This window comes from Ruditapes philippinarum, unplaced genomic scaffold (genome assembly GCF_026571515.1).
Source record: "Ruditapes philippinarum isolate M1 unplaced genomic scaffold, ASM2657151v2 ctg5709_1_1_1_1, whole genome shotgun sequence".
NCBI classification, from domain to species: Eukaryota; Metazoa; Mollusca; class Bivalvia; order Venerida; family Veneridae; genus Ruditapes; species Ruditapes philippinarum.
Genome location: NW_026867257.1, coordinates 15,444 through 34,888, shown reverse-complemented (window position 1 = coordinate 34,888; position 19,445 = coordinate 15,444). Strand labels below are relative to the sequence as shown.

The window sequence follows — 19,445 nt, the reverse complement described above, 5'->3', positions numbered from 1 at the left end:
ATTTTGATAATAACTTAAAAAGTATCCGTTTCAAAAGTATAGATATGGCAGTATTTAGAAATAAAACTATGTATGTATTTACTCGAAATTAAAGGATATAATCATACATGCCTGATGACCTATATTTTTCTACGTCAGTTGTGTACCTTTGAAGATTATGATCTGATAGTCTATACTGTATTCGAAATCCTTCATTTTGTCCCATGACTGCTCCATCATTTAGTCGTTCTCCATGCAAAACTCGAAAATATATATGAATCTCTGAACTTTTTGATTTGTATTTTTCTGGCGGTAGACATTGTGAACAAAAATCGTGCTCTCCATCGGCATCCTCAATAGCGAATCTTGATCTCAAATTTCCTGTATCAATGTCAAGAAGAAGATCAAATAGAAAGTGCGGCATTGAATAAACGCTTCCTGCAACAAAACCCAGCAAAATAAGCAATGAGCCAAGCAGCAGGACACCAAAAAAAAATGGGACCCCATGCGAGTCAAGGACGAAGTGTCAAAATACGAATTCTTAGAAACCAAGAAGGTCATTAAAAAGAACATTGATTGAAATGCCTACATGTGCGGATTGGGACAACGCACAACAAAACTGAAAAAATAAGGATGAAGGAATGAAATTTAACGTAGAAGACGAAAACAAAAAACCTTAAAGGGACAAAAACGTGCCACCATTGCATGTAACAATGCCATAGAACATGATAACACGGCAGAATGTTTAAAATATGACATGACTTAGTCTGCATTATTAGTATCGTCCATGAACAAGTTCAATCAAACCGAACCTGCAATATATTCAATTTTGCCTTTCTGTGCGTTCTGTAGGAATTCGATTCTGTTTTTCTTTATTTTGAGATGAATAATATAGGTCGTAAATTGTCGTACAGGAAGTCATGATTATTTCTACAAAAATACCTTTCTTTGATTAACATAACATAACGTATAAACAAATGTTGGTCACCATAAAAGTCAAGTAATCTATTTGTTATTGAACAACAGGTATACATGTAAAATAGTTTTGATCACTATCGTAAACAAGAATCTGTGTTGAATGTTTTTATAGTTTTCGCTTCATAGCTCTTCAGAGGGTTAGCAAAATTGACTTTCTCAGGGATTTTGGGATCATGACCCATACCCATGGAATTGGGAATTTCAGCAGTGTTTTGTTAAAACATTGGGGGAAAATGCATGACTCAAACTTTGCAGTGATTAAATGAATGCAAACAGTTACTGTCTAGGATGGCCTCTCCAAACATTTAAGCACTATTACAGTGGAAAGCCCTTATTTTCAAAGATCTTTGAATTTTCTATTCAATATTTTTATTTCGTAACTTCAAATTGGGAATTTTTTCTGTGGATTGGGAAAATAATATACTATTTTCAATTTGGCATATGACACAATAACGGCTTTCGAATAAGCCGAAAAAAATTTTTTCTGCACAATAAGATCATAAGACACTAACTTTAGGTTATTGTAAAAAAAAATCCAGAAAAAGTGTGATCCTTCGGAGGAGGCACTAACCATAACAAAATTACATGAAAATTGCAGACTCGGTTTCAGTAAGTCTGTACATGAGGGATAATAAAAAAGTGCAACATCCCTCAGCCCCTTAGCACCAGCTTGAGCGGTACTCAATTCTCAACACTTAAACGTGTTGGAATCAATCATCCCGAAGAATAGAACAACAATGAAGTAAATTTCGGGGCAACTGTTAACAGCTGCCACAATTTGTTGAGTTAGCACAGAAATTAATTTATAAGCATACTGATATTGATGTCTCTTCAAAGTATAACTATTTCTGTTTCACAGTATTCATTTAGGTGTCCCTTTGTTTTTACGTTTGATGACTGTTGTAATCATATGCGTAATTTGTGGTATAATCAAAAGAGTAACATTTGATAAACATGTATTACAAATAGAGGAATGGTTTAACAGAACTTGAATTTCAGAGCAATTTAACTAGAAATTAAAAGAAAAACTATCCCGTACAATTTAATTTAGATCTGTTTTTTAAATTTAATTTTATAATGGCAAGAACTATCCTTATTAATTTATTTGATAACTATCTTGAAAAAAATATATCTAAGAATGGCAAGAACTATTCTTTAAATTTGATTTTAGAATGACCAATTTGGTTTGTTATATAAAAATTAAAATGACCAATGATAATACGCCTTATATTCACTTTTCCTGTTAAATTTTATTTGAATTAAAACCGATTTTAGACGCCGTTGGCCGACAACACATTTTAAGTATACCCTGATCTTTTGGATATGCATGTTTGTTACAAAGAATCGTTTCAATACGCCAGAGCAAACTGTACTCGTTTAGAGTAATGTCAATGCCGATAATGTTAATTTTATCTAAATATATTTCAATAAAGTACGAAATGGTGCTGATAATGGATTGTGCCACTTACATGTGTGAACTAATTTACTTTCATATGATGATAATAAAAAAACGAAAAAGATAAAAAGAAATGGCCACATGACAAGGTATTGTAAAAAAGCCCTGATTTTCTCGATAGGTTATCTATGTGTTAAGATAACTGTAACCTTGACGAAGGGTTTTTATTAATCTCATATGTGCTGGAAAAGTTAAACATGCAGAGAAAACAAATTAATAGAATAATAAAACACAAAGACAAAAGTTAAGGTTTCACATTGTCAGAATAATCATACAGTGTATCTGTAGATATATATTTTTCCCAAGTGAATATCTTTCTACAGTGATACACAGATGTGTAGTGGAACTATCATATTTCAATATACAGTTCTTTTCAAACATGTTGCCGTTCGCATTTGTGTATAAACTGTCTGTACATGTAAATGTCAAATCGTAATACTTGCGAATATTTTCTTATTATCATGCGATGGGTGAAATTGACATCGGTTTAAGGAAATTTAGCACACAAGATCAACAAGGCGACGTTCAATGAACGCAAACACCACACGACCCAGCAACAGATCCAGTGCCAAGGAGCCCAGTAGGCCCAAAACAAAAACAGGACATGGCGCAAGACAGAGCACGGACAGGCTAATCACTTTAATTATACTTAAAAAGAAATGATAGTAGCCGACAAGCAAATAAAAGAAATTATTGATTAATTGAAAGAACCAAAAAGTAAAGAGGGAGGGGATACAAGAGTTGGGTAAGGTGAGGGCACAATGAAAAAAAAAAATAAAAAAATAAAAAATAGGGGCAAATGGGAAAGCGCACTTAATGTATGTAGCGTTTATTGGTTACGATAAGTTGTTCTGGTTGTTGCATTATATTTGTTGTTCAAGTTTGATAAGATATACAGTTGACTCTCGGTAACTCGAAATCCAAGGGACTGGGCATTTTACTTCGAGAGAAACGGAATTCGAGTAACGTGGAACTGCCGCCATTACGTTGACATTCGTACATGTATATACATGTGCCTGATTAAATGTGGAAAGAAGTAGGTTTGTTATTGTTGTTAGCGGCAATGCTGCAATATTTAACCGTTGAAATGACGGTAAATCACTTACAAACTAAAATTATAATGAACAAAATATATCATTCAAAATTTAATACATGTATATTAATGTGAACATATACACACAATTATATTTGATTTAATTGATCATCGGACGAAAACGAAAGTAGCAACTATCGTGAACCGGAAGTACAAATAAATGTATGCAAAATGACGGAACATTAATTATACAATGTCATTTACGTTGGTAACACATCAATACCTAGGCTGTTATTTGACTAACACCCGTCAGACTGGCACGAGTCAACTTTCTTAAAGAAATGTAATCAATTTTAATTTAGTTATCTAACTGTTAAAACCAATTAAGTGCTGAAACGGATTAAAGCCACTTATACGACGTGTTAATAATAATATGATGACCGGCAATTAAAAAATAATTACTATGAAACGTGTAAATCACGAGTGACAACATCACACCATGATGTCGCCGACCTTTGATCAGTCGGCTGATTTCACACTTCGACTAATTGAGATGAAAATATGTTGGACTTTAATTGACGGGACCAAATTTTCTTTTCGACTAAACAGGAGTCTCGGTAAGTCAAAATTTGACCTAAGCGGAGTTAAAATACAAAGATAAAGAAGGAAATTTGACGGGACTTTAGAAATTCTTCGACTTACGCGGAATTTTGAGTAAAGCGATTTTGACTTATTGAGAGTCAACTGTAATTGGTATATATTGAATGAGTTGTATTGAGTGATTTTGTCTTGTCAAGAGTATCATAGTTGATGCTTTGTCGTGGCAGATATCTGTAAATATTGGGTGTTTTAGTTTTAGTTGTTTTCTGATGCTGATTATATTTTGTGAAATTTTTTTGGTTGAATGTTTGTGGTTTATGCTGTATCTTAAAAATAATTCATTTTATTTGTTTAATGTTGTGGCGATTTTATTGTTTTGTTTTATCATATTATTAAGTTGTTTAGAGTTTGGGTTCGCCAGGTGTTTAGTATTGTTTCTTATAAAAGACATGTGAAAAGATATTTTGTATATTAAGTGGTTAATGAATAGTGTGTGTTTGACTTTAGTTTTTTGTTTCGGGTGTAAAAAAATCGGTTTGTTTTTGAAATGTTTATATAGATTTGATATAGAAAAAGATAAAACAAGAGTGCCCAGAGAGCCCTGGATCGCGCATTTAGGAAATATGTCAAAAGGTCAAAGGGAGCCCCTTTTCAACACAGAAGCACAATTTAAAAACAATGGACAACTTTATCTGAACAATTTTTGTACACTGTCACCAAGGTAATATTTGTGTAAAATTATTTCAAAAATGATCCAGTGATTTAGGTGTTGTTTAGATGTTGTTTTCTGATTTTTGATCTGGCAGCCATTTTATTAAACAGTTCAGCCTGCCACTAAGTAAATGGTGACACGAAAAAGAGAAGGAAAACAAACCTTGACCTGGCTGGGGATTGAACTGTCGACCTTGATCCCGTTGGGTGGGCCAATTTTGACCTTAGGTGTTTTATTTCAACATACATGGTATGCATCAACTAGAAAATGTGTTATGCCAAATATCTAAGCTCTAGCTCTTTTGGATTTTCACAAGAAGATTTTTTAAGGTTTTACTATATACATTTAAGGAAAATCAATGACCCCCTGGGACCAGACCAATTTTGACCCAACGGCATTTATTTGAATAAACTTGGTAGACTTCCACTTGAAGATGTTTAATGCCAAATATCTAATCTTTACTGCTCTTTTGTTTTTTTACAAAAAGATTTTTTAAAGCTATTTTTGGGATATTTCAATTTTAGTCAAGTGGTGGTGCTCAGCCTTCATATCTTAGAAATTGGTTATGGTAAGATTATTCACATCAAGGCAGTCAATTTCCTGACACACATAAACGTCTCTATTTCAAATCTGCCGTGCGCCTGCTGGCAGTTAAATTATGAACGAAAACTTGAGACCCTTCACTGCAGTTTACTTACTATAGCTACTGTATTGTTTGGCAATATCAACCCGAGAATTTGAATATTTGAATATTCAATGACCTTTTGTCGGTGATTATCGGGTTACGAATTTTATATTATGGATTAACGGTATACATGGTTTATTTAAAACTAAAAGTTACTAACACAGCACATGGCTAACTAGCCGTAATGACAAAGTGTTAAGATTTTTACTTTCAAATTGAAGGTTTCGTGTCTCAATCTTTTTTTCTATTTTCTTTGTTATAGTCTGCGAAACTCACCTTCTATGTTTTTGGAATGCCACACCAATCACCTATTTACATATTTATATTATGAAAAAAATGCATGTACATATCAAAGTGATTAAAATTAAAAAGGCACCAGTAATTGATTAAACAAATTATTCATCAACTAATGTTACATACATTAATATTAATTATGTTGTGTTGTAATATTGCATTGAACTGAACGTGTGTTTTATTGATATAACATGGCATTGTGTAAAATGCTCACTACAAACTAAAAACAAACCAGTAAACCTCAAGTTCTCTTTATTACATATGGGGAAAAGACAATGTAACACATGCAATATTATACAAATATGGACTTTTTAGGTGGTGAATATGATGTGATATGTACTGAAAAAATAGCCGAGGTCAATATTAATTTTTCAGTACATATCACATCATATTCACCACCTAAAAAGTACATATCTGTTTTATTATATGATTTATAGATAGCTTTTATATGGCTTATTAAATCTGCCATTGCCTACGTCGAAAGCGTGTCTTATTTTTCCATAAAATATCTTTTTAATGAGCGCATTAGCAAGCTTAATTATTCTAAGTGTTCTTTAAAATGTAAAGACGGTTACTAAAATAGACTTATTTGACTCTTATTTAAGATTTATCCATTTTTTTTATCAGAATAATATATAACAACAAATTTGGCGTGACATCACGTCATAGTCTCGTGTCTTTCAGGGCATTTCCAGAAAATCTATTTTTAGAAGAAAAACCGGTGAATATACTCTGAAAATCTATTTTTAGGAAAAAAACAGTGAATATACTCTGATATTGACCTGTTATTTTTTACAAAAAGTTGCTTGTTAGCCAATCAGGGAAAGGCATTTCAAAGCTATTTATAGATTATATAATAAATAGTGTTATGTTACATCCTTATGGGATATGCTCATTTTCATACTTAATTTGTTGTGTTCTTTAAGCTCCTGGTCTACTATTTTCTGCGTATGCTGTTGTTGTTTTGTGTGTGCGTTTTTTTGTTTTGTTGTTGTTGTATTTTGGCGGGAGTGGGGGATTGTTTTATTTTTTTTTTATTTTCATACCAAGGTTTTTATCAAGGCACCGGTTGTTGATGGGAATTATTCGCTGACAAAAAAAATGTTGCGAAATATATAAGAAATGAAAAACCGTGATCACTTGATTGTTCGCATTATTTCTAAATTCTAAAATCGGTCATATTGAGAAAAAGAAAAACAGCAAAAAGATGTCTAAATCAAATAAACTGAAAATGTTGCAGGCTCGGTTTGACTGAGACTGTTCATGGACGGAACTGAAATGTGCGAGCTACCGTTTACAGACACTGGCACCAAATTAAGCATATTCAATAGTTAATCATGAAAATAGATAGTGAAATTTGAAATATACAAACAGCCACAATCCAACGAAACATGTGCAATGTGAACAGCACGAAGATCTTAATAATCGAACAAAGCGGTAATACCTATTATATATTTTCAACCTCTGTCAGTCAAAGATAAATTTAAACCTTTAGTAACCTAACGAATTTACTTACCGTTAACCTTATAACACGGTGTGTAAAAATCAATGAAGGTAAGTTCGATGCTTTGATGTTCCCCGGCTTTGATTGTAAACATTTCTTCCAAATTTTGATTAAGATTTAGATACGAAAGGGATGTAAGGAACATGACTGGTTCTTTGCAAAGTTCCTTTCTTCTTTTGAAATGTCTTCTCGAATGTTCAAGTAAATTGAATTCAAAGCAGGCTGGAATTTCTGGAAGGAAAGGAAAAAGACTATGGCAATCATGTTATTAACGACAGTCTGAAACAATATAAGTTCCAGACCGTTTTGAAATAAAATACGGAATAAAACTAATGAAGGATGATTGCTAAGTTCTAGAAAGAAATTGTTTTTAAACAAAAATATTTTGAAAGTGTACATTTACGATGTTATTTTGGTTAAATAGTATGTAATTACATGTTAGCAAGTTCGTTAAGTTTTCGAATCATGTTAAAAGCAACGTGACTCTCCTTTTATTATATCCATTATATTTACAAAATATGGGACCAACAAAGCTTTTTCAAATTGAATGTATAACTATTTCAGAATATAATGGTAAAGATCAAAGTATATTTGTACGACGCTTTCATGGTTATTCTGTTTTATCCGTCACAATAATATATTATATTATATCGAAGTATATAGCAGTTTAAATATCTTGCTTGTTGAAAAGAAGACTAGGTGTATTTAACTACACTCGATATATCTTCATTAAAATGCTTAAATACGACCTTTATATATAGAAGTTAAGTCATGTGAAATAAAAATGACAGAAATGCTATTAAATAAGGTTATATTGAATTTCGTAAAAAGGACAGAAGTCATTATGAAAACCAAATTTGCACGAAGTAATTGCGAAATGTGAAAGTCTTTCGACTGCACTGTTGAGAATAATACTAATATTTAACGGACATATTCCTTTCGTTTGATCCTTTTAAAAACAAAGGACGTAATAACAAAGCATCGATGTAATTACACCTCTATATAATATACCACGCAGTAACTTGAATTCAGACAAAATGTTAACATATTTTTTTAAAGCCTGTCATGTTTACAGCATAAATTGAAACAAGAGCCACGGCCGGGCAAGGGCAACGCTCGACATTCAACTTTTTCTAAAAGCAAACGAAGAAATGTTTGAACAAATCTTAACGTTTCCTTTTTATAAATTTAATCAGTCTATCTTGTAACATTAGAATTCTTTCAATATATATCCGCATGTGTATAACAGAAGAAAAAAGATATACATACAAACATTTATATATAAGCATTTATAGGGCTATTTAAATTTGGACTTTTGACCTTGAAAGTCGAGGTCATTTACAAATTAAGATCAAGGTCTGTTTGGTTATTTTAAAGGGCTATCCTTCAAGAATATTATGTTTAAATTTGAAGACAATCCATTGAAAAATAACAAAGTTACAGTCAATAACAGCAAGAACAAGCAAAATTTTGACTTTTGACCTTGAAAGTCAAGGTTATTATTGATGAATGTCAAGGTTGGTGTGGTCCACGTTTACTGAAATGTCTTGTCCCAAGAATTGTTGTGGCCAAGTATGAAGACAATACACCTAGAACTAAAAAAGTGATGATCCAGGTACAAGTTTGCGGACAGCAACGGTAACGTCGCCAGAACTGAACTACCTCTACTTAAAAAAAGTCGACCTAACAAGTATAAAGTAAAAACAAAAAAGCTTCTATTTGAAATTATGACTGATGTATCTTAATTTGAATACAATATATATTAAATGTACCTTCAGCGGTAACAATTGCCCGGAATTTTATTTTACATGTAGATGACAATATCGTTTTGGGAATAGTTGTTAAAAACAACAGATTTTTGTTTGTTTCTATTACAAATACTTCTTCGTTTAAAAGCTCATCTATGGCGAATCCACTGTTGCTTTCTTGTGATGTTTTAACAATAAGTTCACACTGCTTAAAAGAAAATATCATATAGCAATCTCAAATTTATATATAACTTCTTGCAAAAGGAACATTTGTGCAAATGTATCTTATAATTCTATGAATTTTAAGTTAAGCGATGTAAATTATAATAAATGAGGAAGTGTCGAGTTTAAATTTAACGGAATCGTTATAAATAAGAAAAGTCGGCCAAAAGTAATTTTAGAAATAGATTTCAAATCATTTAAATTTTTCTCACTCTTGCAGGTATCGTTCATTGTACTGAAATTGTATTTATAAAAACATACAATTTTAAACTGTAGAAACATTTTTTACAATGACCACTCCCAACCAAAATTAATAACGTAAAAACAGTAAAATATCAAATAAAAAATGATTCTTGAAATTTTGGCACACAACACAATCACAGACATTGCTGTGTTTTTGTTTGTTTTGCTATTGTTTCTTTTGGATTTTTCTATTGTTTTAATTTTATTGTACATACTTAATAAGATTCAATGTTATACGTATATTAAGATAAATGTAATGTCATACCTCAGATAATGTTAGGTTAGTGAAAACTAGTTTAGCAAACTGACGTGGCTCAAAATTTACAATCCATTGTATATCACTATCTAATATTGTTTTAAAGGGGTAACTTAATGACGCTATTATGGAGTCTGTATGAACGTACTGTACGTTTCCAAAAAACGATCCATCCGAGTTGTTCACTCTCGGAAATACCATCAGATGTACTGTGTTGACAAGAAAATATTAAACGATGTTGTTAATTTTTCTGCTGAATTAAATGTTATATAAAAAGTCTTAACAAACGCGTCTTATAATAATGGATTTCTCGTGACTTTTCCTTTAATTTAAAACGAGTCTTGGAAAGTGTTCAAAATCGAGTTTAAAAATATATGGGACATGTTTATTTTTTATTACCTGATAACGAACAATGAAAGTAAAAACTGTGACATCAGAAACAAAATGCAAAATCTTTGAATGAAGATCTTTTTCAAAAAATGACGTTTCCCATTACTTTGTTGGGATCGACATACGACAAAATGAATAAAAGAAAAACAAATACGAAAATATTCACGTACCATAGTTGTGTAGTTTTGCAAACCAATGACTACCATTGGCTATCATAGAATGTTTCCATATTCCAAGTTGACTACACATGTAGTGCTGACAAAGTCTATCTTCATTGATATTGGCAACACTACAACTTATGTTCGAGCTACAAAGGCGTTTACACTCCTCTACACTTATATTTCCAATAAGATATGAATCTCCAGATCGTAATTCTTGTTTAAGAGGCACCAGTTCAGATAAACTGCCGCTGTTGATATTAGTGATACCTGTTCAAATGTATCATTTCTCCGACATGAAAAGTCATTACAAATATAGCATAGGACGTGTTTTGTTTAACGTGGTGTGACCGGTAATGAAAATACCTAAATTTTTGAAGTATTTGCTATTATTGTATTTTGGTATGTCTTTTAATTTTGAAAACATCAGCGTTAAAGGTATTTCAAAACCAGGTTTCAAGAAATGATTGAAAGATTCTAGCTGTAACTTTGAAACATACAAATATTTGCATTGATTAATTTTTTTTAAATACTTACATAAATTATATTCATATAAGAAAATAATTATTAAAGTCATCGCCGCTGATACTAGTGCTTACGCAAAGTAAGCAAATTTCACTTGATCAAAAATTCTGATATAATTGCAAGCAAAATCATGGTATTTTATATTTATATCATGCATTATTTTACAAGTATGTTACTAACTATCCAGTTAATCGTGCGTTAATCTTCGCTTCATTCCCTTTGAAATAATACAATTACAACTGTTTACAGAAAATAATGCACTACAATTCATAATATTTTCTACTAACCTGTCTTTTTACAGCCGAACAATTTGAAACTAAGACATCTAGATTTGTCTGCTGGATTTTCAAGTACTTTACTGAATTTAACGTATGTTGTTTTGATTGGTCTCGGAAAAGTGAACATTTTTGTCAAATTTTTCCGTAATTTAAAAAATGGGGATATTCTTAATTCCTGAAAATAAATAAATTAGCAGTAATTTGTTTGTTTCATTGTAGTTAAAACCAAATGGCTGACTATTCTTATTTTCACCGACAGGCTGTGAAAACTGCGATTATAATAACATTTCGATGATAATCTTAAGTATAAAGATGGCATATACATTATTGTTCTGTCACTTTTGGGTACCTATAAACGCCTACATCCCAGAACAAAACTGAACATGTACACATCTAATTCAACGTGTATATACTTTCTTCGGATTATCCTTATTGACAAAAATATCTATAACCTTATGTTTGTATATGTCGTTCATCACTTGACCATGGTATCTTACGTGAACATTTCATTTTAAACGAGCAATAGTTTCAACTATAAACTAATGAAATATAATGGGCGATATTTCATTATTGTTCATTTAACTAAAATGTGAAGACAAGATGAAATTATTTTTTTACACTTTTTATGCAAATATTAAAAGCTATATAGATTTTGAGTTTGAACAAAATACCAGGTGATCTTAAAGCTTTTCCTGGAAATATATCCGACCCGACTTATAAAATTGCAAACGAAATAGACAAAATAAATAGCATAATTGTACGAGCTCATCTTTATAAATGAGTCAGATATGCATTTGAAAGACTCAACTCGATGTATTTGTGTCATAGATTGGCCTAGCTATGAGCTTGGAACAGTTTAAAATTTGTCCTGGTATTAAAATTTAAACATGAACAACGAGTAACAAAGACTTATCACTATCAGTTTCAGCAAGATAGAGAGATAGAGGTTAGATCTGTTGATAATCGTTGCACACAATCAGGGACTGGCGAACATTATATACAGTTCGTGGATTTCTTTATCTTCTGAATACTTGATTAAAATTTTATTTCATGATTTAATGATTTAAGCATTTCATTGCATTATTAACACAGACGAATTTACCATGTCATTGTATAGCTGTAGATCGTCCTTATTCGTGCCATGATAGAAACTAAATGCCATCCACGCATCACAATCGTTTGGAAAATTAATACCAAATCCTTCTATTGTTGTTAAAGTGAATAAATCCACCTAGTTGAATAAATTAATTTTGATCAAGAATATTTGTCACTTTGATTTTTTTTTTATTATAACGAAACAATAAGATTAGCCATGTTTTCACTCTCTATTAATTCTTGACACTTCTAGTGTGTATATACTACATCAAAATATTCAATTTTGCGTTTGTTGGAGATTCTTTTTTTTTAGATTTATATCTTTTGGCTTTAAGGGTGTTAAAGGATTTTCTTGCATATCAAAACAGGATTTCCTACTGTTTACACAGGTGCGAGAAACCCCTGTCTTACAAACCCTGTGCAAGACAAGTAACTTGCTTCAAATGAAGTTATGCACGCGTTCCTTTTAAGAATGAATTTTTGCATTTTTTTCTCGAAATATGAGTAATATGTTGTATGCAAGAAAACAGAATAAAGCACCTGCTGTCTATACAAACGGAATATCTAGTTCTCGGGTAACTTTTTCACGGAAATCCGGGAGAGCCTTCTTATCTTAAACAGTAACCATCTAGCTAGACATTGTCGTCTGAACCGACAGCCGGTGTAAGATTTTTTTTTCGATTTTTCAGAGCGAATTGTTTCATATGAATATCCAGTTGCAAGCAACATTTTAACATATTGGTCGAGAATAAATGGTCGTAACCACGACGGACGAACGAATATGTCTTAAATATTAATAAATATAGTTGTTTTCCCTACCCTATATATAAAATCATATTTATAAAAGAATTTATACTTTTATACATATTTTTTCTGTAGTTTATTAGATAATTATGGCACCTTATTATAACAGTGATATAATAAAATAAACAGGAAAATACGTTATAATAAAGTTGATAAGAACATCCTATTAAAACTAATAACGATCACAAGTCGACACTAATATCTGAAATATATAATTCATTTTTTATTAAAAAAGCATTGTGTCAAAACGATAACGAGTTCAAAAATTATTTAGATCTACCTAATTTCAAAAAAAGAATTGAGGCATAAACATAATAAGTCGACAAAAATCCATGCAGTCTCCGTGAATGTACATAACTAGAATTTTATTAAACACGTTCATTAACTAAATATATTTCCTAGGTCATACTACAGAACGAAATGTATCGAATATGATTAAATATTTTCTCATTTTTTTGCTTTACAATCAAATTTACAATTTTGGACACTATTAGAATTTTAAAAAAGCACATGCATCTCTTAATGTATGATGAAAGGTCTTATTATATTTTAATTAGTAGAAAATTAATTTAACAAACCAAAATCCAAGGTGTCATGTCTGTAATGTCGGGAATCCAAGAAGTGTAACTGTCTTTTGTCTCTGACAGTATTTGTTTTGGATGCGCAGAGGAAACAGTAATCTGCCTACCTGCGATATGTTCGTAGTCTACATCAATATTTTCAAAACATGGCTCACCATTTTCTAGAACGTTGAGATAGGAAATATATATTAAATTCAACAGAATCAGCAACATACTGGCTAGTTTAACACAACCAAAATATAACAAGGAATCAAAAGAAGTCACTGAATAGGTTTAATGCGCGATAAAAATGGTGGATATTTTTTGCTTGTATAATACATAGAAAGAAATAAAATAAAGCGTTGCAAATAGGGTCAAACGATTGTGACAAATTTGAAGAATGATGATGATCCTGGCATTCCACTAGCAAATACAATTATCCCCCACGATCGCAATCCATCTAATTAAGAATTGGCTTAGGAATAACGTATTGTCTAGAAGTTTAATGTTTCGGTAATTAATATTGTTATCCGAACTATAAAACAAGTACCTCATTATAATTTTGTAAATTCAAAGGTGAGTATATGAAATATTAAGTACGCTTAAAAAGCAATTAATTGTGTATATTTTATCAACTTATTCAACAAAACATATTTGTTAACTCTTTTTATATCAAATGTGTACTCGGTAAAATTAATATATCACTATACAAAGGGTTGCCTAACTTTATTATGTTAAGGCACTTGACTTGTACTTACGTTCTTCTATACTCGTTGTGTAAACCTTAAATGACATATTGCCGATGTATGTACTCAAAGCAAATATGAAAAACCGGCCTTGGGTTCTCCTGCAATTTCAAACACTAAAGATTACAAAACCTTCATTATTATTTGTTATATTATATTTTTCTATGATGCAACATACCCTTTGTGTTTTGATTTTATTGATGTGTTTCAGAACTCTAATTATAAGATAAACCAGCATCAAATAAATTCGTAGACCTGTATGAAACTTTAATAATGACTGTCAAAAAAGTGAATCGTAAAAATTTTACACATTTGGAATTAGTAATATTCATATAATCCAGCATATTAGCTGTAAAGAAAAAGAAAAACTTGGGTCATTTAAAGTTTTGGCAGCGCGGTTATTCTAGCTCAAGTGATTAAATTTACTTATTTAAAGGAAATCTTTATATCTAATGAGCGGCTGCCTTAAATTTTGTTGGGAACTTATAGCTATTGCTTGTGAGTCTGCGTAAGTATAAACTAATAAATAAATTAAAATGATTGTCATGAGAATGACTGCCTTAGTGTTATTTAATCTAATAGAGATAAAGTAATAAAAAACTACAGCCAATTTCAAAGATATGGAGGCTGGACAGCACCGCCTGACTTAAAATTGAAATATTCTCAGTTAGAAAATTAGCATGTAATTGTTTAGTTAACACTATTATTATAGGTGTTTTTATCTTTTTCTGTCTCAAATCCATATAAATATATGGACATGTGTTTATATATACATCTAAACAACACACTCTGATTATTATTTACACCCAAAACAAAGAACTCTGATCATTATTTACACCCAAAAACAAGCACACATCATTTATCAACCATGTATACGAAATATCTTTTCACGTAAACGTCTTTTATACGAAACAATACTAGACACCTGGCGAGCCCAAGCTCTAAACAACTTATGATCAAACAAAACAATTAAATTGCCACAAAATGAAGGACACAAATTAAATATTTTTACAACTCTAAGATACAGTATAAACCAAAAACGTTCAACCAACAATATTAACTTCAATAAATCTAATCAGCATTAGAAAACAACTTAAACTAACGCATCCAATATTTACATATATCCTCAAAACAAAGCATCAATTTATATAATCTTGACCAGACAAAATCATTCCATCATTCAACCAATGTCTTACCAAGCAGACATAAATCAACAACCAAAAATGCATACAACTATTTACAACCAATGAACCCTGATCAAGTAAGATCACCACAATTGAATTCAACCAACTTCAACAAATTAACAAAACTCCCTTCAAAACAACAAATTCTCTTCTCAACAAAAATTAACGCTACACACTATAAGAGTGTCCTTTCCCTAACTGATGTGAATTTCTCCCTTAACTTGCATATTTGCTAGTTGACATTTTACATGTACAAAGTGTTTAATATATGCACAGCAACTGAGTTAAAATTAGCTTGTTTATTGAAATATGATACTACGGTGACACAACAGTTACGTGTGTCTGTGTTTTTTATCTCGTGCTCACGAGCAACTATGTAGTGGTCACGAGTTACTTAACCGTGGCCACAAGATAGTAAAGTCGTAAGAACGAGATACTATGTCGTGGCCACGAGTTACTAAGTCATGGCCACGAGATAATTAAGTCGTGGTCAGGAGAAACTATATCGTGGTCAAGAGATACTATGTCGTGGCCACGAGTTACAAAGTCGTGGCCACGAGATATTTAAGTCGTGGTCAGGAAATACTATGTCGTTGCCAAGAGATACATTGTCGTGGCCATGAGTTACTTAGTCGTGGCCACGAGATAATTTGGTCGTGGAAGCGGGATACTATGCCGTGGCCACGAGTTAATAAGTCGCGGTCACGAGATAATTAAGTCGTGCATACGAGATAAGTAGCCATGCAATCAGATTCCACTATGTATGTAAATTTTCCTAATTAACTAGACATGTGCTATAGTACAAGGATGCCCCTACTTCACTTGTCTGTAAAATGCCATGTATTCATGTTATTGATTGGTCTATGATTTTAAATTAGCGTAATTGTAACCCTAATTTTTTACCCATTGGCCTCAATATTATAAGGTGTCATCTACTGATCAGGAGCAATGATCTTTCTAGGTTATATAAACCATGGATTATTCCTTCTAAATCATAAAACAGACAAGGATTTCACATGAAGTGTCATGTTTACCTTGACCCTTGACCTCAAACATCCTTACAGGCTATCTACTTTCCGTGGGTATTGTCTCTGCCAAATAAACGAAACAGAAGTAATTCCTTCTCAAGTTATCGTATAAGGTAAACAGGCCGTTGTACGTACAAACTGACCAATTCCATATGAAAATTGTCCGCACAAAGGGCTATTAATTAGTCAGAATTTATATCTAATTTATGGGCCTTAGATGGTAACTTTCTTATATGATATTTAAGACAGGTATCAAATTTAAAGTGAACACTACAGTATTTTAAAAGAAAAGTGTTGCATGTAAAACTGTAAACAGATTTTTTTCTTTGTTTCAAAAATTCATAGTGTAATCTGATCTGGGTAATTATCTCTACACACGACTTAGTTATGTCGTGACCACGACATAATATCTCATGCTCACCACTTAATTACCTCGTGGCCACGACTTAGTAAATCGTGGTCACGACATAGTATCTCGTGACTACGACATAGTATCTCGTTCCCACGACTTAACTTTCTCGTTGCCACAACTTAGTAACTCGTGGCCACGACATAGTATCTCGTGCGCACGAGATAAATAAAAACATACACATGCCATCGCAGTATGAAAACATAAACTCGTTTAAAAAATAATATCTACATTATTCTGACAATGATGCATTTGCGAGCGTTTTTAGACTGCTGTGAGGATATAAAAAGAACATAATTTATATGTAGGTAAAAGTTTACATGCTTTTGCAACAAAATAAAACAACATATCAGTCAATAAATGACAAAAACAGTTTTAATATATATCTGCTTTACAAACAATATATCAAAAAAGTATTACATGTAGTATCAGCTAATTTTATATACTTTACTAAATGTATCATTGACTAAAAGTTGTTAAATCATCTAAACACGTTTACGACTTTTTAATAAGATACCGATTGAATAAATGTAAATGAATACTTGATTTACCTGAAATATATTTTCCCAGGAAGAGTGGTATTATCAGTATTACAAAAAACACTGGCATCTATAGGCACATTAGAGACAAAGCACTTCATAGAGGTAGTAAGCTTCAAGAAAAAAATATTTAGGTATGAAAATGTTAAAAACATACACTTTGCTTATCTTTAAGTAAAATATATTTCTTAGTTTAATACAAGAACATACACTAGGTCTAGTAAAGCTAGTCCTTTCTTAAATAAGAGAGCCATGATGGCCCTGAATTGCTGACCAGAAACAACTGTCTTTCGGTGTTCAACTGAATTTGCCGAAAAGCAAGTTCAGCTCAATTATATTATTAAAACTTGTCCCACTACTTATAAAATTTCTCGACACTAATAATAATTCATGAAGTGGCAAGTGCGGTTCGTGTAAACAAGTATTTTAAGGATGTGACTTATAAAGCAAACATAGTAAGAAATAGAAAGAACATTCAAGTAAGTATTTCAAATTATTTAGAAATGCATTTTTTTTTTTTTCTAGGTCTCGAGGTACCTAAAAGGGACCGTCGCATTAATTTCAGCAAACCTGAAAATGAATCATCTAACAAAACTACAAACAAACTTTAGTGTATCAGTGCAGTAGAAGAAGATGTTTACAAGTTTGTTTCTACGTTAAGCTCTTATGGCTCATAAAAGAGGCCACTAAGATTAATTTGAACAAACCTGATAAAAAAGACTCTAAGAATGCTACAAAGTTTGGTGATCATACATTCATCAATTAAATCAGAAAATAGTAAAAGTTTTTTTTTCTTAGTTTTAGTGGGCCTTAAAAGGGGCCACTGAAATTAATATGAAAAAAATTGATAAAAGACTTTCTCAGAATGCTATAGACAAAGTTTTGTGATCATCCGTCAATTAGTTTAGTAGAAGAAGATGTTTAAATGTGTTTTTTTTATCTCTAAAGCAAATCAAATTAATTTGAACAAATTAAATTTTAATAAAAAACGAATTAAGAATGCTACAGACAAGTGATCATTTATCAATTAGTTCAGTAAAAAAATATGTTTTAAGGTTTTCTATTGTAAGCCCGTTTGACCCATAAATAGAGCCTATTGAAATGATAAGAGCAAAATAAAATGTGACTATATAAAAGATGCGACAGACCTAATTTGATTTAAATTTGCTCAGCAGTTTCAGAGAAGAAGAAGATGAATGTTGACGCATGGCGACAAACAACCGAGCATCCCCTTGCGATACAAATAGCTCACCCTGAACTTACGGTTCTGGTGACTGAGCTAAATAACGGCCATTTTTTAATAGATCTATATATTCAAAGCGTGTCCACTAATTGTGTGTGAGAGTTAAAGCATAAAATATCTACTTTGTGTGAAGTCAAAACATGTTTATTGTTTATTTACATTAAGACTGTGTTGCAATTATCAATATTTTCAAATATCAAGTTTGAGCATATGTAATCGAGTAACTTTAAAATCATATAATAAACACTATAAATTGATATTCATGTAGTTTTGTATTGCGTTATTTTCAATGCTGCCAAATGACTTGATTATTGTTTAAGGTAACCCGTATTTGATCTCAAACAGCTCAGAACAAAACGTATGAGTATACAAGTATATGGTATTGAATGGTTGATTACAGTGGCATAATTACTTGCTTAATATCTTTACATGATTTGTCCTGATAATGATATCATTGAATTGTAGAAGTTATCTGGCAAACATTATTAACAGTAATAATTCCTCAAATATAAAATTGTATAAACTAAGAATTTTGTGAGTAAAAAAAGTAAAATGCTACACAAATTATTGCTTCGAATGAAAAAGGTATAAATTTTCTCCTTAAATTACGAGGTCAATTCATTTGAAATAAATGAATTTGTTTCATGTATATTTTAAAACAGTCCGTCATCAATATTAGAACTATTATGAATTCGGAAGTTGCCTAATCAGACTTTACAAATGTCCAGAGAGTTTGTAAGTGCTCTGCAGATTTGGTTATAATAAGGATTATATGA

The 19,445-nt window shown here is 31.4% G+C and overlaps 1 protein-coding gene across 2 annotated transcripts; it reads right to left on the bottom strand.

Moving 5' to 3' along the window:
• Positions 1-34: 34 nt before the first annotated feature.
• LOC132735438 (uncharacterized) lies at positions 35-17,539 on the bottom strand. Of its 2 annotated transcripts, none has more exons than XM_060722378.1 (9): positions 17,439-17,539; positions 14,279-14,367; positions 12,164-13,702; positions 11,071-11,236; positions 10,271-10,528; positions 9,720-9,919; positions 9,014-9,197; positions 7,254-7,472; positions 35-360 (listed from the first exon to the last, which is right to left on the bottom strand). In XM_060722378.1, the coding sequence occupies exons 3-9, from the start codon at positions 12,221-12,223 to the stop codon at positions 89-91; spliced, it is 1,359 nt and encodes a 452-aa protein (XP_060578361.1). In that variant the 5' UTR covers positions 12,224-13,702; positions 14,279-14,367; positions 17,439-17,539; the 3' UTR covers positions 35-88. The 2 variants fall into 2 exon arrangements, with proteins under 2 accessions (XP_060578361.1, XP_060578363.1); XM_060722380.1 differs by having other exon boundaries at positions 9,014-9,194.
• Positions 17,540-19,445: the final 1,906 nt, after the last annotated feature.

Coding starts and splice junctions, on each gene's coding strand:
- LOC132735438 (XM_060722378.1), bottom strand. CDS start 12,223: ATGGCATTTAGTTTCTATCATGGCACGAATAAGGACGATCTACAGCTA. Junction 11,237..12,163: donor TACAGCTATACAATGACATG/GTAAATTCGTCT, acceptor ATTTATTTTCAG/GAATTAAGAATATCCCCATT. Junction 7,473..9,013: donor GGCAATTGTTACCGCTGAAG/GTACATTTAATA, acceptor CTTTCCTTCCAG/AAATTCCAGCCTGCTTTGAA.